Source organism: Prionailurus bengalensis, chromosome A2, assembly GCF_016509475.1.
Source record: "Prionailurus bengalensis isolate Pbe53 chromosome A2, Fcat_Pben_1.1_paternal_pri, whole genome shotgun sequence".
NCBI lineage: Eukaryota > Metazoa > Chordata > Mammalia > Carnivora > Felidae > Prionailurus > Prionailurus bengalensis.
In genome coordinates, this window is record NC_057348.1 from 143,315,492 (window position 1) to 143,343,008 (window position 27,517).

General features: G+C 39.9%; 1 protein-coding gene across 4 annotated transcripts in view; it reads right to left on the bottom strand.

The window, feature by feature from the left end:
* GRM8 (glutamate metabotropic receptor 8) overlaps positions 1-27,517 on the bottom strand; it is a 774,850-nt gene that overhangs the window by 590,383 nt on the left and 156,950 nt on the right. For all 4 annotated transcript variants that reach the window (XM_043589415.1, XM_043589416.1, XM_043589417.1 and 1 more), the window contains exon 3: positions 24,704-24,920. In XM_043589415.1, the coding sequence (XP_043445350.1) occupies positions 24,704-24,920 (217 nt within the window). The remainder of the gene's footprint in view (positions 1-24,703; positions 24,921-27,517) is intronic.

Below are 27,517 nucleotides of genomic sequence, written 5' to 3' on the forward strand. Positions count from 1 at the left end.
AGAGGGAGCCATGAACCAAGGAATGCAGGCAGTCTCTAGAAGTAGGAAAAGGCAAGAAAATTGATTCTTTCCTAGAGCCTCCAGAAGGAACACAGCCCTGTGCACACCTTAATTATAGCTCAGTGAGACAGGTTTTAAGCTCCTGACCTCCCGAACTGTAAGATAGGTCTGTGTTGTTTTTAAGTCACTAAGTTTGTGGTGATTTGTAATAGCACAGAAAACAAAACCCCTCCACAACCCACACCAATTTTTGTCCCAATTGTGGCAATTCTGCCACCACTGAAAACGCATGATCTAATTCTATCAGTGTATTTCTATTTTCGTACTTAAGTACTGAATTGTAAAGAAGCATGTGACAGAATTCTGGTCAAAAAGGCATGATAGGAATTCTTCTGGAGGTTTCTGGGAAAGATTTTTTTGCTCTTGAAAAAGAAATAGAAGGAAATATCCATAATTTCCCTTTGTTTCTCTATAGATGTTGCCATTTACATGAAATACCTTGATCTGTTACAATGAGACAATGAGGACAGAAGGAAGAAGAGAAAGCCCATATGCTAAGGATAGTGGAGCGCAAAAATGGAAGAAGCTAAATCCTCGCTACTTTCATTGGGCATTGACATAACAAACCCTGGAATTGACCTACCTCCTGCCTTCTTGTTAGGTAGGAAGACTGATGCACTTACTATTTAAGCCAACTTTGGATTTGGTCCAAGGCTTGCTATCAAAAGCAGCCTTTCTTCCTTTTACCAGAAATGAACTCAGTATGTAAAACAAAATACTCACCAGTAGGTATCCTCTCATTAGCTGAAATTTAATATGGTCAACAGAAATATTTGAAGTAAAGTATCACTTCAGTCTGAGAGATAAGAATAAAATGCTAACTACAGACATTGAAAGACACTTAAAAATCCCTTGAACAGCACAGAAGGTCCTTTTTGAGCTGGCCTTTACCCATATTCCCAGCCTATTCTCTCTTGCTTACCCATCTCCCCAGCCCCCATCCTGAATTCCTGAAGCCCAGTCACACTGAACAACTTGCCAGGCAAATACATGCCTCTCAATCCCTGTGCAACTGAATGGTCCCTAGAGCCCTTCTAACCTGGCTAATACTTTCCCATTCTTCATAATTCAACTTATATTGGCTTTATGGAACCAATCCTGCCATCACTCCTGCCCAGACAGAATTAATCATTCACAATCTTACTTTATCTATGTTCCCACAGAGTCCCAGGCACATCTTCATCTGCACTTTTCAAACTGTTAGAACTGCTGTGATTGCATGAACCAACATCTGACTGTCCCCTTGCTAACCTGGGCTCCGAAGACAAAAAAACCACAGTATTCGTATGCAACACCTGCCCCTAGTACTGTGCCTGGCACAGAATGGGAGGGAGGAGGGAAAAGGAAAGAGGGTGGGAAGATGAATATGAATGAGAAAGCATGAGTCTACAGCTTGGATGAGACATGAGAAATGAAAAGTTACAGAGAGGGAAGGAGGAAAACCATAGAGACTCTTAAAAACTGAGAATAAGGGGAAGGAGGGAGGGAGGGGGAAGTGGGTGATGGGCATTGAGGAGGTCACCTGTTGGGATGAGCACTGGGTGTTGTATGGAAACCAATTTAACAATAAATTTCATAGTAAAACTAATTTTTTTTTAATTTTTTTTTAACGTTTATTTATTTTTGGGACAGAGAGAGACAGAGCATGAATGGGGGAGGAGCAGAGAGAGAGGGAGACACAGAATTGGAAACAGGCTCCAGGCTCTGAGCCATCAGCCCAGAGCCCGACGCGGGGCTCGAACTCACGGACCGCAAGATCGTGACCTGGCTGAAGCCGGACGCTTAACCGACTGCGCCACCCAGGCGCCCCTTATAGTAAAACTAATTTTTAAACTATATAATTAAAAAAGAAAAAAGAAAAAGAAATGAAGATACCATTTGGGGAGTCATCCACACACAGATGATAGCTGAAAGTGAAAGCTTGGACAAGATTGCCAAGAACAGATCCTTCAGAAACATTTACCATTAGGGTAGGGAGTGTCAGGTAAAGGTGTCAGGAGGGAGTTCTGCATGCTGTTAAAGGAGCCAGTTTCCAGAAGAAGGGATTGGCATTGGTAGGTGATACAGAGGGCTCAAGAAGGAAAGGAGCTGAGTAAAGGCCTTGGACTTGGCCTCTGAGAGATAATCTTCAGCAAAGTAATTTCACTAGAATGAGTAGAGAAGAGGACAAATGGCAGGAAATTATAGGGAGAGTAGGGGGCACCTGGGTGGCTCAGTCAGTTAAGCCTCTGACTCTTAATCTCAGCTCAGGTCATGATCTCATGGTTCGTTCATGAGTTCCAGACCCATATCAGGCTCTGCACTGATAGCATGGAGCCTGCTTGGGATTTTCTGTCTCCCTCTCTCTCTGCCCTTCCCCTTCCCTTCCCCTGCTCCTCAAAAATAAATAAATAAACTTTAAAGTGAGAGTAAACATTGACTTGGTGTGCCCATGGTAAGCACACACTGTGTGTGCAAGTGTTTCACCAGAAAAGGAAGAGAAAAAAAAATGACTCTTTGCCCTTTTTTGTTCAATATTTATACAGGCTGACAGGCCTGAGAACATTTTTATTTAATTAAAAAAAAAATACTAATGCCTTTATACATTTTGGTCCATTCAGGAAAAGGCCCTTTAAGGATTTTATCAAATGAGCCATCAGGTACCTATCCTGCCTATCCTGTCTACACAAAGGAGAAAATAAAATGCAGTCCTCTCTCTAAATTGGGCTGGCTTGGCAGCCTGGATATTAGCTACATGGTCTGGTTTCAAGGGTGGGACTCTTGCTCCAGGAGAAAGGGCACTAGACAGGAGACAGAACACCTGAGTCCCAGTACTAAATTTTCCACTAACTCACACTATGTCCTTTACTAAGTCATTCATCTCTCTGGCCCTCAGTTTCTCCCTTTTGAATCTGCTGTGGTTCTCTGATCCCTCTCATTGGTACCAGGAAATAATTCAACCCTTCTATGAATATTTACCTATTAGTTCAATGTGCAAAGCATTAAGCTAAGAGGCTAATTCTTCTAATGGGAAATTCTGATCCCTATTATCACATAAATCCCTCCTGGGAAAGGTAACAATCTGAGCTGTTATTATCATTAACACTAATGTGGAAATGTTTCCTTGATTATAATAATAATGGCAAACATTTATTAAGAGCTTACTGCATGCTAGACCCTAAGTTTAAAAATTTTTACATGGATTATCTTTTTTAATAATCACAAAAACCATAGGTTTTTGTTATTCTCAGTTTACAGTTAAGGCAAGTGAGTCTTAAAGAAGTCACTTGCCTAATGTCATCACATAGTGGTATCACTGAGCAAATGCCAGACCAATGGACACAAAGCCTGCTGTATTAGTCAAGGTTCTTCAGACAAAGAGAATCAATAGGATTTGTAGATAGGTAGGTAAGTAAGCAAGCAGGCAGGCAGGTAGCTAGATAGAGATTTATTTTAAGGAACTGACTTATGCAGTTATGGAAGCCAGCAAGTCCAAATTCTACAGGGTGGGCCAGCAGGCTGGCCACAAAAAAGCTGCCAATGGTGCAATTCAAGTCTGAAGACTACTGCAGAACTCCCTCTAGCTTGGGGGAAGCCCATCTTTTGTTCTATTCAGGCCTTCAACTGATTGGATGAGGTCTACCCACATTAGGGAAAGCTATCCGCTTTACTCAAAATCCACTGATTTAAATGTTAATCCCATCCGAAACTCCCCTGTAGAAACATCCAGAGTAATGTTTGACCATATATCTGGGCACCATGGCCTAGCCAAGGTGACACATAAAATTGGCCATTATATCTGTGCATTTACTAAAGTGAGTTATTCAATAATGTTTTTAAAAATACTAGTTTAGTCTAAAACATTTCCTTTTGTTTTTCTCACTTTAGTTAATAACAATTATCCACATAATTGTTAGAAGTTTGAAAGTTATCTCTGAATCTTTCTTCTCTCACTCTGTACATTCAATTGTTTGTAAAAACCTACTGATTCTACTTCCTAACAGGACTCCTATTTGTCACCTCACCTCCCTCCTTGCTACCACAACCTTATTTAAAGCCTTGTCACTTGTTGCCTGGACTATTACAATAACCTACTAACTCATCTTGCTGCCTACAGATGGATTGTGTCTCCCTGTCCATCTTTCAACCTGCTGTCAGAGGGGCCTCCCTAAAACACAAATCTGGCCATGTTGCTGCCCTGTTTTAAATCCTTCAATGGCACTATCTCCTTGGTTTGGTAAACAAGTCTCTTACAATCTGTTCTAATTTATTTTCCAGGCTCATGTCCCGTCATCCACCCATAAACCCCCATATTCCTTACACCCTGCTTTGCAAAAGCATTTGCACTTCATTAAAATTGCCAAATTCTTCCCTGGTTCTACACTTTTGCAAATGCTGTTTCCCTCTGCTTCAAATGCCAGCCCCTTTTATCCCCAAATCAGTTCAAATATCATCATTCCATGAAAGAGTTTCCTGAGATCTATGGGCAAAATAAAGTACTTTCATACATGCCCTCCCAGAGCCTCAATACACACTTTGCCAACCACTGAAAGTAACTCCTCCTCTAGAATATAAATCCCTAGAAGACAGTGTTGTGTTCTGTTCATGTTGGTAACCTCCACACCTGACAACACAGTACCTGGATATATGAGACTATTATAAAAGTAACGGGAGTCCTTAGTAGAAATATCACCTTCTGCAGATCACATTTGTGGTCCCCTCACCTCTTAGCAAAAAAAAAAAAAAAAAAAAAAAAAGCCTATAATCTCATAATGTAATACAGAGCTTAAAAATCATTGAAGGTATCTAGATACAGCAAGTAGCCCTTTTTTCCTTGGAAAGGATTATATTTTTTATCTTTCAGGAGTTAATTAAAAAAAATGTTTCCCAACCTCCAAGGAGAGTCACTATCCAAGAAAGAAATGATTCCCAGAACAATGAAAATGTACAGAGCTAGTACTGGCTGCACTTGCAAAGACAAGGATCGTCAGACAAAACAGGTTAGGGGGTAGATTCTTTTAAAGAAATAGGCTGAACTGTGGTCTTCTTGCTGTCTCCAACAACTACGCACTGGAGCACTTGAGCTGTGGGAGTAGACTGGGGAGCTTAGGTATACTCTAGACCATGTTAGTTATAATAACACATGAAACCACCAGTCACCTTCAATATAGAGGAGATAGCTTTATAGTTCTCTGTAAACACAAAGCCACTGATAATCTGGGGACATGAAGTTGTTGTAATAAGCCTTAGATTCTGTAAGTCATTAAAATAAAAAAATGACATAGTTGTGTCACAGCTACAGAAAGGATGAGAAGGTAACTATTGAGGAAAACAGTGATTGCAGGCCCTAATCACCATGGCCAATTCTGAAGACATTAAGTGTTTTTGTTCCATCACTAACACCCACCCATCCTGGTCCCTGTTTGGGAATCGCTGTTACTGAAGGCTAGTGAAGGAAACGCCACAGTTCCAGTGACAATGACATTCAGACTACTGAATGTTTCAAAGTAAGAACAGAATAACAAGTCTTTATTACAACAAACATGGAATAGGTATAAGATAAAACAATGCATACCAGGAATGCTGGGAAATCAGAAACACAAATCCCATTGATGGATCAGGTTCTTCTTGATCATAAAAATGAAGTGAGGAAAAAACAACAGTATGTATGCCAGAGGAAGCAAAGTAAACTTTATTTTTATAAGTGAGAATTCCAACACAATCTTGTATGTTTATCAATGGAAATCTTTAACTCTATGAAACACATATTGCTTGAAATGTTAATGTCTGCCCCCTGGTCTCCATCTACACGTATGTCTTCTTCCTTTAGTACCCAGCCCAACGCATCCCCTCCATAAGACCCTTCCGTAACATTCCTGATTGGAAACAGCCACCTCATCCTCTGCACTTACACAGCTCATGACCTGTATCTCTCTCCAGAAAACATTTTTCTCTCATCTTGGCTCTAAGTTCTTGGAATCTTACCTCATATCACATCCATCTCTGTGTCCCTCCTCAGTGCCTGTCCCAGTGCCTTACCCGCAGCCAGTGCCCAGTACATCTTATCCAATGCGACCAAGGGACATCTCCTGTTGTAGCATACATAAAAGATACTGGGGTTTCCTGTTCCACCTTCATTAATCAAGTCCTACCTCCAGATTTTTGTTTACAAGCAAGGGAGAGAAAAGCTGAACTCACAAGTTCATGCTGCTGAGATCAAGGTCCAAAGCATATGGTGGCCCACACAGAGGGCTCTATACCAAAAGCCAGGGAGAAACAAGGTTTCTCCAAGGAAAATATAAATAGGGAAAAGGGAAAAAACACCATGAATTAAGGGCAGGTACTATAGCCATCCCAAGCCAGGAACACCTACCTCTGCTGGTGCTTTATTAACCACTCCAGGATGTCAAAGCTGGGGCACAGGGAGAAAAAGTACAGAAGGGCAGCAGAGAAGAAGCCAACCACAGCCCCACCACCTTCTCTACTGCAGGGGTCTAGCCTAAAGCAGTTCCAAGCTTTTGGAGGGGAGAAACTTTCAGTTTGGCTGAATTTCAGAGTTTTATTCCATTGGACTAGACATCTCAATAACTGAAATGAGACTTTTCATATATTTAGTAGTGACTACAGAACTAAGAGTATGAGGCCAAGATACCCTCCAAAGGGTAGTGCAGGGGGAACTAGACCATCACATCTAAAGAACTAGTAGGAAGAAGAAAAATAAGGGAGTTGATAAAAATAAAGAAGTTGCGATTTTAAAACAAGTGCATAATGGATCATATTTAATATGCCAATTATATTTACATGTTTTAAGTCAGATCTCAGTAATAGGGCTTTCCCAGAGTGCCTTTCTCTCCTCAAGACTTCTAGAACACAAAAGGCTTCCATACTTCTAGACAGTTCCACAGAAAATTCCATTTTTTTAAGGAAGAAACTAAAAAGTCATTGATTTATAAACCATAAAAAGAACTAAAATATCTTCTTTGAAAATAGGGGATTGAGCCATGTTTATAATAGCCGGACAAAATGTTCTAGTTCTTTCCTTCTGACCTGAGCTCCTCTGATTTCTGTCTAATTAGTTGGTGTTCACAACTGGCCCATAGCTAAGAGGCATTATTAGGGCAGCTCTCTGGCTGTTATATGATTTGTGCTATTTTCAGATTGTAATACATTAGTGATAGTGGTGGGCAGTCTATATCTTGCCACAGACAACTTCTGGGTAGGTAGACATGACTCCCATCAATGAGCATGGCACCCCCAGGTTAAACCTTTAGTTCCCAATATAATAGAGCCAAGAGAGGCAGGACAAAATGCAGATCTTTTTTCAAAGTAGAGGAGAACACCTCGACAGAAGCCTTTTCTTGTCCTTGAAGCTGTTTTGTTTGTTTTCATTTAGATGGAGGCCAAACCTATTATTGACAAATATTATGATTCATGGTTACATTTAAGTCCTATTTTTCAGGGAAATTTTAGCTACTGTAATTTAATTTAACATTTGTTGATAGAGTTTTATCATGCCCCAGGCACTGATGAATCAGACCAGGTTTCTGATTCCCCTGAGAAGGTCACAGTCTAGGTGGGAGGCAAAGATGTCAACAGACTGGCACCACACAGTGTGTGCAGCAAACATCTGTGTGATTCCCTTGCCTGGCGGCCTTTTCTCCTTGTTCTAGGAGAGCACTTCAATTTAGCTTTGAGGAATGACCCCTCTCTCTGGCTTTGACCATATGTTTCAAGTGGAGCTTACCCCACCTTTCTCTCCCCAGCTCCAGATGGGCATGCCACTTATGTCTGGCCAAGGTGAATAGTGCCTCCCCTAGACTACAGTGGTTGCTAGAGTGATGTACTATAACCCAACATGGTGGGGCCAAGCCTGGACCTCTGCTGGAACTAATGGGAGGGAAGTACACCATTTCCACTAGCATTGCCAGAATGGGTTGAATGGTATCCTCCCAGAAGATATGTCCATCTGGAACTTAGGATGTGGCCTTATTAGGATTAAGTATCCTTGCATATCTAATTAAGAAAGGAAACTCAAGATGAGATCATTATGGATTAAAGTGAGCCCTATATCCAATGACAAGTGTTGTTATAAGAAATAGAAAAGAAGACACAAACACATAGAAAGGCAATGTAACAAGGGAGACAGAGATTACAGTTATGCAGCCGCAAGCCAAGGAAAGCCAAGAATTGCTGGCAGCCACCAAAAGCTTGGAGAGCGGCATGGAATGGATTATCCCTCAGAGCCTCCAGAAGGAGCCAACTCTGCCAACACCTTGATTTCCAACTTCTGGATCCACAACTGTAGGAGAATAAATTTCTGTTGTTTTAAGCCATATAGTGTATGGTAATTTGTTAAGGCAGCTCTAGGAAACTAATACAATTGCTACGCTGGCAGTATGTAAGCCCACAGCTGCTGGTGGCCATCTTTCCACCACGTGGAAGAAACCTGAAGATAAAGCCAACACAAAAGAAAGCAGAGCCCAGAGCTGGAACTCGTTCCTGTTGACTTCATTTTAAAATGTGGAGCTAAGCCTACCTGAAGTCAGATTTACTCCTAGACTTTTTAAGTTTCTGAACCCCAAGTTCCCTCATTGGTTTAAGTTTGAGTCTAGACTGAGACAGTGAAATAAATTCTCTCTTCACTAAAGATGTGTACAAAGGGTTGCAATTTCAGAAAAGAGCTGAACTAACACTACTTAAGGGAATCCAGGAAGGTTTCCCTAAGTATCTTAATGCTGGGTCCTAAAGAATGAAAATAGCTGCAGGAAGACACTGGGGATGCAGCATTTCCAGAAAATAGAAGAGAATCCACACAGGGACATTAGAAAATGATCAGGTCATAAGGTGTGGCATGAAACACGGTGAGTGAGAGGAGAGAGAAGGAAAGGTAAGAAATTAGGCCATTTGAAGATCATTGGCTCTTTGTTCTCCCTGCAGCTTGGCAAGGCAAAGATGGGAGACACAACTACAGAAATCAAAGTCTGCAACCTCAAAAAAGAAATAGCAAGTGGTAGTAAAAAGAACTTGAACTTTGGAGTCAGAGAACCCTGGGTTTATATCCTGTGCTACCACTTACTAACTAAGCTATCTTGGGCTATTACATACTTCTCTGAGCCTTGGTTTTCCCATCTATGAAATAGGTATAATATACGCTTTGTGGCATAGTGAAAATTGAATTAAATGACATGTAAAGTAAGCACTCATAAATATTAGTTCCTTCTCCTTTCAGTGAATTATCTAAGGAGAGTCTTGGATTTGGGGACAATAAGATGGGGTGGAGGCAGTGTGCAAGAGAGGTTCCACTTTCCATTGAAGCTTTATTGAGACTTTGGTAAGCAAATATTCACATTTAATATATATGATGCATGTTGGAATTTGCAAATAAGAAGTCATTAGGTCAAATCATAATTTTGTATACTCTAAATAAAAGATGCACTAAGCCTAATTTTCGAGACCAAATTGTCAAATCACCCATTACTATGACCCTTGACTATGTGGACCCAGGAGTGTTTCCAGAATCACCACTGTATTACAAGAGCATAAAAATGTTCAGAAAACTGCATAATGATTAATGAGTCTTAAAATGAATCAGTAATATGAGTAAAAGAGCAACAAGAAATATGAATTAAGAGGAAAATGTTTGAAACTATTAACAAGAACATTCTAAATTTCAGGTTCTTCTAGCACTCAGGAAAAATAGCAATAAAGATCTCTAAATGGATTTTGTTTTTGTTTTTTTAAAGATAATAGCAACCTGAGGGACACTTACCTCTTTGTTCTTTTTCACTTAAGTATTAGTTGAAGTGAAATTTTGTCAGGAAATAATTCACTTGACTTCCCGCCACAGAAATATCCTTTTAAGGGAGCCACAAGGTCATCTGGGACACCCATCCCAATTTCAGTTCTCCAGAACACACCCTGATGCTGGCCAACATGTCTCAAAGGACTTTTGTTTCAATGGCTTAATTCCCTATAGCAGCAAGCCACCTCATTCCCCCCAGGCCTGGGACTTCGACTCTGCTGGTACCTAAGCCATTTCACACATATCCCTGCCTTTACCCCACCACTTTAGTCCAAGCCAACCTCAGGCCTTGCCTACAATAAATTTCTAATTCATCTTTGGCTTCTGTCTTGCCCTGCAATCCAGTTTCTACACATGATCCCCTTAAAATTTCAATTATACCATGCCATTCTCCAAATCATGCCTTCAAAGGTTTTCCAATGCTTGAGAATAAAATCCACATATCCTGCCATGGTCTCCAAAACCAGTCAACCACACCCTTGACTGATGTTTATTTCATGAGCTGCTACTCTTTTCCTTGCTGGGTTCTAGCTACACCAGCTTCCCAGATATCTCACAAATAAACTATAAATGTGCATTTGCTTCTTTCTTAATAAGACACAATTTATAATTATTATCTTGAATTTATAATTATTAGCTTGTTTACTGCTTTCCTTTTAAGATCAATCTCTTTACTATAATCTAAGCCCCTTAAAGCCAGAGACCAGATATGTGAATTCCCAGGACCTAGCATAGTCCTTGAAACCTCATATTGGCTCCAACCATTTGTAAAATGAATCATGAATAAACAAGCTCCCCAGGGCCCAAGGTCATGGCTCTAAATACTAGAATTCATATTTAGGACATCTTACAGTCATAAATTATGCCATACACTTACATACCTAGAACACTCAAAGGCAGTTGAAAGAGGAGTAATATATTCAACATATTCTGATGTTGCATCTGCCCTATTTGTCATACCTCACAGAGCTTTGGGCCTTAACTCAACTTTGCCCCACCAGAACCGCTGTCCAGTTCTGGTTCTCAGAATCAAATTTATCAATCTTGGCATCAGACCTGCTGTCATCTACCTAAGCTACTGCTTCTGTTTCCCAACTTAAAACTGGCTTCAACTCTGGCTTCCTAGTTCTCCTTCCTTCCCATGAAATTTCCTGTTGTAGACCTAATCCTGAGCCCCAGACTCCAAATCTCCCAAGTGCCAGCAGATAGGATGTGATGCTGAATCCTGACCTTGGGGAAGGCCCATCCCCTCCCATGTGGACAGCTAGCCTGTCCATATACCCATATCCTCCAAACTACCTCCTTCCTGATATCCTATCACCAGGATACACTCACCTGACATGTGCTCATTTATCTATTCATTCAACAAGGATTCTCAGAGTATCTTCTAGACCCTGCAACTATAGTACTATACAAAGATAAGTAAGGTATACTCTCTACCTCTGAAGGAAGGCAAAGAAGTAATTAAAATACAAAGTGGGGGGCGCCTGGGTGGCGCAGTCGGTTAAGCGTCCGACTTCAGCCAGGTCACGATCTCGCGGTCCGTGAGTTCGAGCCCCGCGTCGGGCTCTGGGCTGACGGCTCAGAGCCTGGAGCCTGTTTCTGATTCTGTGTCTCCCTCTCTCTCTGCCCCTCCCCCGTTCATGCTCTGTCTCTCTCTGTCCCAAAAATAAATAAACGTTGAAAAAAAAAAAAAAAAAAAAAAAAAATACAAAGTGGTATGATATCTATCTGTTAGGTATGTAGAAACTGACCAAGTGTTCGTAGTTGCCCACTTCTCACCTTCTACTTTGTCTTGACAAAACATAGGCCAGGCTTCTCTCCTTCCTACATACCCCTGAGCTCTATCTGCCCCCAAATCTGAGCAAGCACTGAAAAATGGAACATGTCCCCTCATTAGCTTCTCCTGGGAATCAGCTGACCACAGCAGGACCCTTTCCCATCATCCCTCACTGGTCATTTCTCCTTTGCTTACCCAAAATTCCCTTTAAAATTTTCCATTAAGCTTTTGCTTATTCCTCTCTACCCTGTAAAAGCAAAGACTTTTTCTACTTTTAAAATAGGGGCATTCTCTATTGCAATAGTCTTTCTTCTGAAGTCTCTCCTTATCTATGTCTGGATTCATTTTTATTCCACAGAATACAGAGAAAAGAACCCAAACTTCACTGGGAGGAGGAGAGGGAGACCAGAGAAGACTTCCAGGAAAGAATCTGAGAACATTGTCAGAACAAGGAAACATTAACCAGACCAATGTAAGGAAGGCAGGAATCCCAGGCATGCCACACAGCAGGAAGTTCACGTTACTCATCTGGAACCATAATTTCTTGATCCATGTTCTGCATGCCTGAATGGCATTCACCCTACCCACATCTGGTGTTACTCCTGAACATCTGTCCCCAGTGAACGTGCCTGTCTCCTTCCTTTGTCCAGGTCTGTCCCTCTTCCTACCTACACAAACATACACATGTGTTTTTTCCTCCAAACACATGTCCCTTCCCTCCCAGCATGCTATGGAAACCTGAAGAACACTGAAGGGATCTAGTTATTGATATAACAGACTCAGGCCCACTCTCATCATTTTCATGGACCCCCAGTCCCAAGCATCTCACACTGTTTTTGGCTTAGGCTGAGTTCCCAGAGCCTAGAGATAGGAGACTAAAAGGACATGAGAAATGTAAAGATAGTAATCTTGACTAGAAATCCTACAAAGGCAGGAACCAGGTCTGACTGGTCCAGGGCCATATCCCTAACCTCCTAGAACAGGGCCCACACACATAGTAGGTGCCCAAGTATTTATTGAATAAATTGCCATATCAGCTTACATAAATAGTTACATCTAACGTAAGATTCCTTCTGGCAATAGCATCACGCATCATTTTGAAACAGAACACAGTGGTTGCCCTTCACGATATCAAACACAAAAGGCTGGCAATGTACTCTGTACATCCCATTTTCCCTTAATAGTCCATTATGCGCATGCCAGCCATGATACATGATGCAAATGTGGCCCCAGAGTCACATGGCCCTGAGTACCACAGTCTTGGAAGTGTATCTGAACTGCTACAAGAGGCTTTTTTTTTCCTCTCTCAATGCCACAATGCCAGAAGATATGTTTAAATCATTACTTAAAATTCCTTTCCCAACCAAGCCTCTTCCCAGAGCTGTTAACAAGAAACAAAATGTGCTGACTTGAGTTTTACTTTCTCTCTTTTCCCCTGCCTTCCCCTTGTGGGGCCCCCAGTGAGTCATGAAATGGCTCTGGTCAGGTAACATTGAAAGAAGCGAAGAAAGAAGCCCAGTATCTGTCAACCATACAGATGTTAGAGAACAAAGACTGTGCAGCACAGTTTTGCCAAGGGACACAACCCCTGAAATAATTGGCACCTATTTCAATAAACTATTCATTTCATAGCCTTCTGATTGTACTATTCTTGAGCCATTTATTTTCAAGGAAACCATAATTATTGCTTAGTTGATAAGTTATAAAGTAAACTGGGAAAACACACTCCTAATTCTCAGGCTAACTCTTTCAGGCCTTCAAAAATGACATAAATAGATTCTGATGTTGTTTCATATCTGCTGAAGGGTGTTTTTATATTATGTTCTTCTATCGACACAGTAAAGTGCAAATTGCATCTTAAAGCTCCCATCTAGTGCTGGAGTTTCCAAGCAGAATGGCTTTAATGATAAAATGACTTTGGAAAAGGAAACAAAAGAATGTGATTTTGTTAGGGCTAGGCAAAGGAGGAGAAGCACACTCTTGCCATGACTTGGGCCTTCAGTTTTGAGCCATGTAGAGACCAGCTGGCAAGGACAAGGGGAAACAAGGCTAGCTAACCTGATTACAGAAGCTGATGCCTCAGGAGAAACTTGAGTAGCCCAAAGCCCAGTATCCATCCAAAGGACCAGGTCAAATGTGGGCTCAATTCAGAAAGAACTCTGTAAATTCAGCAGCTACCGTTGGTGTTATGAATTGAATTGTGTCTCCCAATTTTCATTTATTTTCATTGCAGTTGTAATTAAGCAAGGGTCATTGCAAATGTGGTTAAGATGAGATCATAATCATATGAGGTCACCCAATATGAAGTCATATTGGATTAGGGTGGGCCCCTAATCCTATACAACTGGTGTCCTTATAGAAAGGGGAAATTTGGACACACACACACACACACACACACAGAGTGTATGCCATATGAAGATTCAAGCAAAGATCAGAATGATATGCCAACATGCTCAGGAACAGTAAAGATTGCTAGCAAACCATCAGAAGCTAGGGAAGAGGGATGGACCAAATACTCCTTTCTGATACTCTAAAGGAACCACCCCTGCAGATACCTTGATCTAGGACTTCTAGCCTCCAGACCAGAAGACAATAGATTGATGTTGTTTAAGCCACCCAGTCTGTTATACTTTGCTGCAGTAGCTCCAGAAAACTAATATAATCGGTGATGAGAGTTAGGTAGCAGGAAAAAATAACTCAAAAGAGGGACCACACTGTTGATATGACAGATTCTGGCCCTTTTCAATCATTTGCCTGGGAGTCCTTGAAAAAGAACCTTAAACCATCATTTGAGGCTAAGTTCCCTTATTCTAGTGATGTGACACTAAAAGGATGTGAGAAATGTAAAAGTAACAAGCTAGAGAGGGTCAGGACCCCAGCACATAGCAGGGGCCCACTCCATAGGCAGGGCTATCCTCAATGGCTTTGTGCAGAATCAGACCTCAGCAGCTGGGCGAGAATACAGGCAGGACTGAACACCTCCAACCAGTCATATGAAAGAGTTGACAAGGAGTTGGCAGTGTGTCATGACCCAAACCTCAGAGTCCAGAGTCTGGGGCAGAGCCCCAGTCCCAAGGATCCAGAGCGTGAATCAAGGATAGGACAACACTATAAGTTTGCAGTGACCTAGAGACAGGCCCAGGACTCACCCCAGGACCACCACCAGGGTCCATCATGGCCAAAACATTATAAAGCCTGTATGCTTGTGGGCTGAGGCTGAGGACAAACTGTTGGCCCTTCGGTTCAGACTCAGGAACTGAACAAAAATGAAAACACTACCAAAGGCATAGGTGATGCTGGGTAGGAGAGATCAGGGAGAAGAAGAGCTAACAGGAGAAGGCAAGTCATCAATGGATACATCTAAGTAATCATCAGTAGATCAAGAAATAAAAATTGTCAAAAACTATATGCATTTTATACATATTAAACATCTCACAAATACACACAACATTCATTACAAAGTTGGTATCATAGTCTACATTCAATTTTTTGTGCTGCCTCTTTCATGGGAAACTATGCTTCTGTTGAAGTTATCTAACTTCATTTCACTTCACATCACATGGTGTCCTAACTTTCTTGGAGCTTGGGGTCCACAGACTGCCACCCTCTGCTATGTTACACAAGGTCTTTTTGTTACATGAACTGCAGGACACCCTCTTTTGGGCCCTGTGTTCTTGGGCAATGCCTGTAAATGATGCCTCTGTGAAGGCAATGATCACATCCATTTGTAATTGTTTGTTTGCTTGTCTGAATCCTCTGATACACAGTGCCCAGCATGGAAGCAGAAGCCATGATTCATCTCTGTATCCTGAAAGCTTAGCGCAAGTGTGACCTGACACGGGGTGTGTGCACAATAAATGCAGGCTGAAGAGACTAATGTGTAGGTTGAAAAAGGAAGAGGAATAAGCAGTGTTCCAATGCTGGTATTTAATTAATTCATGCATTCAACTAGTGCCAACACTATTGTAAGTAACATATTAGGCCAAAAAATAATAGTAAGATTGGTCACTGCCAGGAGGTACAAAGCAAGATTCAAGAATAAGGAGTACTGGTTGCCTTTAATTGAACACTTATTTGGACCTCACTGTGCCTTCGTATTTGTTCATTGAGCAAAAAGGACATAGGCTCAGGGCAATAAGACCACTCCCAGGTCACCTACTGTTGATAATGAGTTCCTAACACAATACAAGCTGACAGTTATTGAGCATTTACCATGTGCCACACGTTGTTATGATCTCATTCACATCTTGTACAGTTGTTAAACCCATCCCACAGATGAAAAATTGGGGCACAACAAGATTAAGTTACCCAAGGTCTCACAGCTAAGATGTGAAAAATCTGGAACTCAAACCAAGAGTGAAAGAAGCATTTAATCACTCCCTAGCACTGTCTGTCCTAAGGGACTGGGTGTGGTCTGTACCTACAAATTATAGGCTTTGGTATTTGCCAATAAGAAAATATTAAATTCTGAGTGGTTTAACAGTATGGAAGCCCCTTAAGTTTCCCGTATAGGTTACACATCAGCAAAGAAAATGTATAAGCCATTATTGGAAACATCTCTGCCTTTCAGTTCCCAGAGCCTGAGCAAGTCTGACCTCTAGGCTCACAAAACCAACACAACAATGAATATGGTAACATGGCCACTCAACAGGAATTCCTGAAGCATCAGTTATGTTCCAGGCCCTCTGCTGGATATGGAGGGGTGGGGGAGGGTGGTCCTTCCCCTGAGAAAAGCACAATTTAGCAGAAGACAAACAGAGAAATTGCCATTATGGTCAGAGCGCCAAGCGATGCCATAGGGACCCACAGGGGCAAATCAACAGAGAAACTGGCATTATGGTCAGAGTGCCAAGTGGTGCCACAGGGACCCACAGGAGCAAATTGCTGAGGACGAGGCAAGATATTCCAAACTTATCCTGATATCTCAACCCTTCTAAGTGGCAACTAAACAACCAGACCCAAGCAAAGACAACTGCCAGGTGACACAATAATTAATATTGTGACAGGAGTAGCAAGAATAAGACTCAGGATAGACTTACATGGTGGTTGTGAGGAACTAATAAAGAGAACAGAGAGGAAAAGCTACACAAAAGCCTCCTATATTTTTTTTTAAGTAGGCTCCACACCTATGCAGGGCTTGAGCTTACAACCCTCAGATTAAGAATCAACATGCTCTACTGACTGAGCCAGCCAGGCACCCCAACAAAATCCTCCTTTCTGATCTTCCTGGTCTTTCAGGAAGCATATGAATAAGCTTGAGGGTGATTAACCAATCAAGCCAAGGCCTCTCTGGCTATTTATCCTCTATGGCCACCAGGCAATACATCTACCACTCTCATAATATATAGGTTTGCCACACATTGGGGGAAATAAATCCATTCCCCATATCCCCATTCCTTTCACCAGTAACACCTGATATCAAATAGCGTGTTAGAGTTTATGAATAGCATTCACAAGTATTATATCATTTGATGACCACTGAGAAGAGGTCACCCATTTTTCAGACAAGAAAATTAATCCTCAGACAAAGTCTCATAATTGAAAAAGACAGATTTAAACAAGTTCTTAACTCCAAGGTGGGTTCCACTACATAAAACTGCCAGTGTTTACTAAACACTCAACTACAGCGTCAGAACCAGAGGTTTGAAAGCGCTTATTGAATGTTATTTGCTATTTCACATTAACAGCAGCTGCTGCTAGTTAGCAGTTCCTAAGCCCTAAATATTAAGAAAGGCCAGGGTGAAGAACAGCTTTGAAATGATGCTCTATTTGATCAGGTTTTGCAGTAATTGTTAAAATCATATACACTTTCTCTGGATCCCTATAAAGCTTCTGCAGGATCACTGCACCTGCAGTTCCAATTTACAATTTCCTCAGCCCTCCTTTGAAGTTATTCTTGCCAATTACCTGGTGTTAATATTAATTAAATATGATCTGCAACTTGAAATGTGGTGTTATCAATGGAACTCAGCTGTAGGAATATAAAGTAAAGTTTTCAATTGAATTTAAATGTTTCCTTTCATTCATAGTATTTTACAACATTAATACTTCTGTCAAATTGATTTTTGCCTGCTGGAAGTCATTTTTCCAAAGCAATGAACATCTGAGGGGAAAAAGCTGCTCTTTATGTATTCCTTTCTTTCTGTCATTGAAAATACTTTGTTTTAATCTTGAAGTGAATCCATTTCAGCTAATAGAAACTTGGTTCTTGTTTATAACCCAAGAGGAAAAAAATGCTTTCTTTTAAAACACTACTGAGTTACTTTAAAAATATGATCAGCACTTTTCAATTGTATACTAGGAACGAAGTCTCCCTGAATTTATTGCTTGACCCCTGCCAAAAAATAAATCACTATTGGCAAGTGTCAGTCATTTTATATACAAAAAAAATTAATTAAATTGGTTTATTGCATTAACATTTCAAACAGATTGTGCCAGTCCAACAACCTCTGCAACCCCTTCCAATTCTGAGATTTTAAGATTCCAAACACATGTCAGACAATAGTCAGAAGCTTCCAGCATTTGCAAATTAGAAAAAAAAAAGTCACGTATGGTAAAAGATTTGACAGAATCAGGTCTATTCTGCCCCTTGTAATGTGTGTGATGACGACTCACTAGCCTGTCACCTTCAATAAGCCATTCATAAACATGACTGATTAAAGGAGGGGTTTTGCCATACTGTAAAAATCCACAGTGAAAAGATATAATGCTTTCACAAATTCCTTTTATCTTCAAAGATAAAGCTTTAGCTTTCTTGCCCCTTATAATGATAGTGGTAGCATTAACATTTATTATCCTGTCTTCTTTTTTAAAATAATATAATAAGACAAGTGAAAGCCTGTCTAAAGACTCAAGGAAGTCATTTATGAAGTCACAACCTGCAACTCCCAAAGTTTATGATGGAAAAATGTAAGAATATATTCTGAAAGTCTTTATTACAATATCAATGAAAAGATCGTATCAAATAATTAAAATAAGACAAAAGCTGAAAACTGTGGTCTTAACAACTAAGGGTGTGTAACACGGGTGATGGATAAGTCTTAACAACCAGCAGCAGTTAAGCTATTCCCTTCCCTCAGGTCACAAGAGCCCAAAGGAGAAAATAAAAATCAATTAGGCCTAAAAGAACCCTCTAGATGTCCACAATTTTCTAGGTGCCACCAAAAGGACAGTACCTTGGAATTACACAGCAGGGAGGTTGAACAGCCAGTACACCACTGTACAGGGAGTGCCCCCTGTGATCCTACTAGAAAGTTCTTAACTACCTAGAAGCCTAGGAAAGCCACACTCTTAGATGCTACCACCTACCCCATTCTGGAACCCTGAATTATCCGTTAGATCATTCTATCCATCCAAGTAGTTGGGATAGGAAGAGTAAAATTGTATATAACATTCCAAAAGGAACTTCTGAACTGGTTTTATTATGGGCTACTCCATTAACCAAATTCTGTCTACTTAGCACCCCTCACATCCTCATTTCTAACCTACTGACCTCTTGGTCTACCTCCCATTCCTTTCACTGCAAGTTATCTCCCTAAGTATACCCATCTACACTATTACCCTCCTGTTATGGGTTTTAAATTGTGTCTCCCAACAACATATGATGAAATCCTAAACCCGGTACCTGAGAATGTTAACTGGAATGGAAAGTGAGCTCAAAATGGAAATAGGGTGATCCCAAATGCAATTAAGATGAAGCCATACTGGAGTAGGGTGGACCTTTAATCCAATATGATGGGCATCCTTATAAGAAGATATGACACAGAGACAGGAACAAGAAAGGGGAAGCTTGTGATATGATGATGGAGGCAGAGATTGGAGTGATGCCTCTATGAGCCAATGAACACCAAGGATTACTAGCAAAAACTAGAAGCTACAAGAGGTAAGGCAGGATTCTCCCCTACAGTTTTCAGAAGTAGCATGGCCCTGCTAACATTTTGATTTCAGATTTCTAGTCTCCAGAAGTGTGAGACAATACATTCCTGTTGTTTTAAGCCATCTAGTTCATGGTAATTTGTTATGGCAGCCCTAGGGAACTAATGCACCCCCCTCTCAAGGACACTCCTTGATTCTCTGTCATTGTACCATACGTGTTCAGCTATGCCCACTGGCAAAAGTTCTTATTCTCGTATGAAAATCTGCCCAATATCCTTGAATTTTTCCTCAAGAATCCCTACCATCTCCCATCATGGAAATCTTCTTCAAAGGAGACTGAGAGTCCCCCAATAGCTAGAAACCTAACAAGAGAAGAGACTCTGTCATACTCTTAGATTTGCTAAGTCTTACTTAGACTTTGCTAAGTCTTAGATTTGTCATACTCTGTCATACTCTTAGATTTGCTAAGTCTAGGCCATTATTCCCATACTTTTTTTCCCCATTTATACCAATTCCCTAGCTTTACTGAATGTAATTGACAAATGAAAATTTTGAAATATGTATATACTGCAAAGTGATTACCACAATCAAGCTAATTAACATGTCCATCACCTCATATGGTTACTATTTATGTGTGTGTGTGTGTGTGTGTGTGTGTGTGTGTGTGTTGTGAAAACACTTAAGGTCAACTCTCTTAGCAAATATACAAACCAGTATTGTTAACTATAGTTACCATTCTATACACTACATCTCCAGAACTTACTCATCTGGCACAAATGAAAGTTTGTACCCTTTGGCCAACATCTTCCCATTTTTTCTACTCTCCAACCCCTAGCAACCACTATTCTACTCTCTGCTTTTATGAATTTGACTTTTTCTGATTCCACATATAAGTGAGATCAAGCATTGTTTGTCTTTCTGTATCTGACTATTTCACTTAGCATAGTGTCCTCTAAGTTCATCTATGTTGTTCCAAATGGCAAGCTTTCTTTCTTTTTTAAGGCTCAATAATATGACCCTTATATTTTTTTCTTTATCCCTTCATCCATCAATAGACAACTCAGGTTTCTCCATATCTTGGTTGTTATGACTAGTGCTACAATAACTATGAGGTAGGTACCTCTTTGACATACTGATTTCTTTTTTTTTTCCAGATATATATCCAGAAGTAGGAGTTTTAGATCATATAGTAGTCCTATTTTTAATTTTGGATTATTTTCCATAACAACTGCACTAATATACACTCCTACCAATAATGTACAAGGGTTCCCTTTTCTCTGCATCTTTACCAACTCTTAGTATCACATACCTCTCTCTTTCTCTCTCTCTCAAAAATAAAGATTAAAAAAATTTTTTTAATAATAAATGTTGTGAGAATGAGCTCTGGGCCTACATCTCAGTTCCTTCCTAAGCTCTAGACAAATGTTCTTTGTTGTTTTTCTCCAAAAAGATATGTGTTGTGCCTACAATTTATTGTATTGATTCCCATCCTATCCCAAATCAACTTCTCCATTTTACTGATTCTTTTCTATTTGTGGCATTTGCATTCTCCCAATTGCCCAGGTTCAGAATTTCAAGTTCAACTTTAATTTTTTTCTTACCCTCAAGCTCTACTTTCAATCAATGGCTAAGTTCCATACACCCCATGTCACAAATGTCTCCCAGTCTGTTGTCTCTTCCATTTCCATTATCATTGCCCTATATTAAGTCAAGACTGATATTGCACAGTCCTCTCAACTAGTCTCCCCATCTTCCATTTCCCATTAATACAATCTTAAATACACATTCTGATACATCACTCTCTCCTTAGCAGTTTCCTTCATTGCCTAGAAAATAAAGAATAAAATTACTTCTCTATGAGGTGAAATACTCAATTATGTGTCCATGTCAAGCTTTCCAATTTTGTATCCCATACTTCATGATAAAAACTACACTCCAATCAAATTGTGCTATTTGCTGATCTCAAATGTTTTTTGCCTTCCCCTCTCCACAAAAAAATCCTACAGTCAGGAATGCCTTGGGCTGAGACTATAACAGCTAGGACATCAACAGACTACTTGTCTTTATTTTATTAAGTAACTCCTGTCACACTCCCCTTAGAAGGATCTTGGCTAGATAAGAGCCATCACAGATGTCTGTGTTCATGACCATCATTCACTCATTTTCTTCACTCTTGGAGATTCACAGATACCTCCCCCAAGTCTCCGATTTGTTAAAATGAAAAATATTCTAATCAAACCATACAAGGAATTTATCACTAAACAGATTTTCATTTCACTATCAGTCCATTATGATCTGTCTGAATTAATAAGATAGGAAACACTGGAAGCCCCAATTTACACTGAAATTTCTTAGCAATCAATGTTTCTAAAGAGAGAAATTCTGAACAGCAGAGTAAAGGAAAATTTATGAGTTGGGAAAATATATAATTTTATTAATAGGCAGACACTCCACCAAATGAATTTATACATCTCCTTCTCAGTCAAGATACTAAGATTTTTAAAAACACACTACTAACATGGTGACAGAAATGTCACCAATGTTGTAGTAAGAGAAGCGAATGTTACAGAACTAATGAATTTCCATCAGAGTCATCAGATCATTTCAGAATGGGTTAAGTTGCTACCATTTGCTATTCCCATTAATATCATTGTCATGTATAAGGTTTAATTTTCAGCTATTTTTGTTCTAGATAAAAATCTTTGTCATTAAAATGAGGGATGATTTTGATATTTAATATATTCCATGGCATACTCTAGTGTGGTACTAATTTGGCCTTTTCAGTATTCTGCATATTAATTGACAACCCAGCCCTCCTCCATTCCCCAGATAAGTGAGTGTTGAAATAGAATGGACAACCAATCAAGTCACAGAATACTGAAAGGATCGATATAGAAGAAATGTGTTGCTCTAATCAGGAGCATACACAAGGCACTAAAATTATTTTCTCCCATACTAATGACTAAGATAGAAACAGGAATAATGAACATACCATCTGAATCCTTTTATGTGACAGTATTACCAAAGTATAGCAATGCTCCCCAAAAGTGAAAACTAAGTATTTCTTTTTTTAGTCAAAAGAATAAAACCGCGATCTCACTTAACTTTTGGAACAATGCATTTTATCAGATTCTGCAACAACTGGCAAATTATGTCCTGTATTGAATTTTTCATAGCAATCTGTTTCATGCACAGAAAATGTGACCTGTGGTTGAAGAATGTACAGGATCATTGCAAAAAATATATCATTCCAATACATACTCTATTAGTTTCCTTCTCTTGTAGAATTATCACTCTGGTCATACTGAAATCAGCTGCTTAAATAATGCATTAACCCTGCTTCCAGAAGCTGTTGTTTTCATTTGAGTGGGCATTTCCTCTAAAGATAAACTTGGGATTCTAGTCCAAGAAGATAATATAATTTGTCATCATTTGAAGTTCAATTGAATGCTTGAATCATTTTTATAGCAATAACGACATAATTTAAAATTTCACAGAAAAAGATTATGGTATCATGGACACTAACAACAGGTGTGGACAGTTCTCTGATTAAATCAATTAACCCAATCTGTCCAACAGCACCAGGCCTTTTCTACATTTTCTGCAATAGCACAACTCTGGGACAAATGTTAAACACACTAACCATTGTGTATAATAAACTCTCATGCCTTATTATATGCAGAAGAATAGAACCCAGCTATCTTCACATCTTTCCAGAGAAACCTTATTCCAATAATATAACTTTAGACTCTGTCCTTACTAATTCTAGATAAGCCCAAATCACTTCCATGGTCTTTTCCTGAGCTGAAGTCTCCAAGAAAGACAACGAATTATCAATATAATTTCTTCCTTCAAACTCTCAAAAACAGTTACTCAAAAACAGCTGGGGGCACTTTAATTTTTCCACAAAATTTTGTTAGTACTCTCATAGAAAAACACCTACATTTTATTCATTAATTCTCAATAAGAATGATAGTATTTTTTTTTCAATATATGAAATTTATTGTCAAATTGGTTTCCATACAACACCCAGTGCTCATCCCAAAAGGTGCCCTCCTCAATACCCATCACCCACCCTCCCCTCCTTCCCACCCCCCATCAACCCTCAGTTTGTTCTCAGTTTTTAAGAGTCTCTTATGCTTTGGCTCTCTCCCACTCTAACCTCTTTTTGTTTCTTCCCCTCCCCCATGGGTTTCTGTTAAGTTTCTCAGGATCCACGTAAGAGTGAAACCATATGGTATCTGTCTTTCTTTGTATGGCTTATTTCACTTAGCATAACACTCTCCAGTTCCATCCACGTTGCTACAAAGGGCCATATTTCATTCTTTCTCATTGCCATGTAGTTCTCCATTGTGTATATAAACCACAATTTCTGTATCCATTCATCAGTTGATGGACATTTAGTCTCTTAAGAATGATAGTATTTTTAAGTAACAGTATGTCTCCTTTCACCCACAAAGTTATATTGTTGACCAGTGAGCAGATAAGGTTTGTGCTCTAAGTTGTTTTTTGTTTGGTTCCGGTTTTTTCACATAATGGAATGGATTTACAACCTCGTGGCTAAACACACACATAGTTAAATGCCTATTGAGATTTGGATAAGCACCTTGAAAAAAGCCCAGGACAGAGCTCTTCAGCACCTTGTTCTAACCAACGTTTTACATACTGCTCTTCATTCCAATGTAAGCTACAGAGTATAAGGTAGGAATAAAAATGCACAAAGTCAAATATGACAATAAGAATATTGCTGAAGTATAGCCTTGGGGGCTACTTCAGTATTATTTTAAGATGATTACCAGTCTTAATCCCTCTAGTGTTGGATGTTAAATTCCACTGCCTTTTTTTTTTAATTTAATGACTTGCTAATGTAAACTTCCATCTAGAACAATCAAATAGTATGTCATTTATTCAAATTTACAGTGGCTCTAATGTGCCAGCAAACTCCCTCGTCAAAACAGACAACGTTTAAAAATGTTCGCCTGAGTCAGGAGCTCTACTTCCTAAATTAGCACCAAAGTGTCACCTTGATAGACCATGAACAACAAAATCATTTATAATAAACCCAACTTCCCCTGAGAGTGGACAGCCTAGGCCATGCATCTATAGGAGCTCTAATTATTTCATACAGATCAGGGAGCACTTAAAGATGCTCAGACTTCCACAGTCTGTCACCTCCAAATATAATCATCTGATAAATATATGCTTACCAATCTCCCTTGAGATCTGAGTGAAGGCCTCCACACCACTCTCTCCATAGTTGCCCTCAGAAGCCAGTGTTGACACATAATTCCACCCCAGTGCTGTAACAATGTCCACCATGGCTTGCGCTTGGTAGGAGTCAGGCGGGACTACCCGAGAGAAGAAGTCATACCTGGTGTTATCACTTAGCTCTGGGGCTGTGGATGCATAGCTGATTTGAGGTATCTGCAAAACAAATGACAGATCATTTCAACCCATGAGGAACCTTGTCAAACAATGAGACTAAATAAGACACAACAGACTAAATAGCCAGTAACCTAAACATACCAGCTGGAAGCCAAAATACGGTTTTGTGACCACCAATTTAATTACAAATATTATATAAATGTCTGTAGGATCACTTTCTTTCACAACACATTTCTAAACAGCAAGAATGAATTTAGTTTTGCTTCAGGTTCTGAAGCCAAAGCAAAACATTTGTGTGCTTTTTGCTGCTTCTCTTTTACATCATAAATGATAAGTTCTGGTACAGAAATGCTGCCAAAATGAAGGTATAATACATACACATATCTGAAAGGTCACCTCTGAAATTGTCTTTGGCTTTAGGTCATATAGGTTACATGACTACAAACAGAGAATTTAATAGACTTTTTTTTTTACATGTGATACCATTTCAGTCTTAAGATTATTGCTTTTGGTAAATTATTTTAAATATATAGTTTTGCAAGTTTATTCACTATTTACTGATATAATCATTGAGTATCACAAAAAGATTTGGGAATACCAACTGTGTATTTTCTAATAGAAAGATCTTTCCAGTTCCCCACCCAAACAAAATCACAAAACAGGAATCTATACTGTAATTGCTTTAGGAAAAGAGAATGTTTTCTGACATACACAGGGTGAACTGCCAGATTTTCAAAATTAGGAATCCTGTGTCATTCATCCTACATAAATTCAAAGTGAGTAACAAATTAACTACATGCCACAAATCTTCCCCCCCAAAAAACTTGTAAAATATAACATTTACTCATATATCCAAGTGAGGACTTCTACTCTACCAATGAAAAGTGCTAGTATAGAAGAGCACATGGACGCTAAAGCAGCACAGTGGAAGGACAATCAGGCTAGATGGGGCACAGATGACACAAGAAATCTGGCAGACAATGAAGGGAAGGACATTTTAGCCACAAGGAACCACACGTCCAGAGGCATAGAGTCAAGAAAGGGCATGGTAGATTCCAGGAATTGCAGCGTTTCACACGGTGGGAATGCAGGATAGCAAGGGAGGAACACCAGGAAATAAAACAGCAAAGCTGGACAGATAAAGTGCTAGTCAGGTATAACAAAAACTGTGGATTTTATCACAAAGGCATGGGGAAGCACAGAATGACTGTAACTAAGCTAGTGGCGGAATCAGATTTTTGTTTTAGAAAGTTCACCTGGCAGCAGTGGAGAGAGTGGCGGCCCTCAAACTTCAGCGTACACCTAGGTAGTCACATTCCAGCAAATTCTGACTTGGTATGTCTAGAGGTTTAGAAATCTGCATTTTACTATGCTCTCCAGAACAATCTAATGCAGGTGAGCCTACACTGTGCTTAGAGATAAATTAAAGGAAAGCCATGCTAAATGCAGGGCAACCAGTTAGAAAGTATGTAAGTATGAAAGAAAGTATGAAAACTGAACTAAGGCAATGATGGAGAAGGGGTGGGGAAGGGGGAGGGTGTATAACCTGTATCTAAAAATCAAGTAAAAGTGTAGGTAATGAGGAGAAATGAGGACTCTTAGTTCCATGGCTTTGGTAACTGGGCAGATGATATTTGCTATTTACCAAGCTACACAGAAGAGGAGATTTGGAAGGCAAAAATGATGAGTTTAATTTTGTATGTGCTTTTTTGGATCCTCCTATGATATGAATGAAAGCAACTAAAAAGTAGGCAATAATATTGAGGATATGAAGTTCAAGAGTCTTCAAGACTGGAGGTAAAGAATGGTGGGGGCATAGTGAAGGAGGTAGTGAAAGCCGTGACAGTTCATGGGATCACCCAATGAAAGTATGAAGGGTGAAAGAAGGGTTATTTGGGAGCATCAGCTATGTAACGGTGCATCTCACCACCCCTCTGCTGCCACACCATAGTGTGAAAATTCAGAGGTCAAAATGACTCCCAGGTGCCCAATTCAGGTTGTTTGGTTAAAGACTCAGGTTTGACTAGTACATAAAGCAATTAACTGTGCTATCCATCAGATCCCATAATTAACGTGAGTGCTAAGATGTCAAAAAGGCTGCAGTTCCATCTACCCACATAGGGTTGCATAGTCTGGAATCTGTCACCCACCACACCCTGGCCAGATAATTCCCAGTCCACATGGAGGTTTTGACTCTCCTCTTGACATCCTTGAAAAGCCCTCAACATTTGGAAAACCTTTCATAGGTCTAGAGAGTCCTACTCCATACCAATGGTCAGTTAAGCAAAACTAAACTTTCCAAGATATAAAAGCCTCAGTTACCCAGGGAGCAGTTAGAACAATGTGCTTGGAGCTCTCCAGGGTGCTGCAAGATCCAATCAGCTTCTGTGTAACCTGTATCTATCTATACTGACTGTAACAATGATTTAGCCTATTTAACTCCCAATTCTGTCCGATCCTGTTCTGGTGGGATTATGTTAACTTGCTTATTAACATCGTGAGACCATAAAAACCAGTCTGACCTGCCTTCCTCCTGCCCCTTTGCTTTCTCTGCTAGATACACTGGCCCTATCTTGACAGACTGTTCCCTTGATTAGACTTTGTGCCTTTCTAGTAAATGACTACTCAGCAAGGAC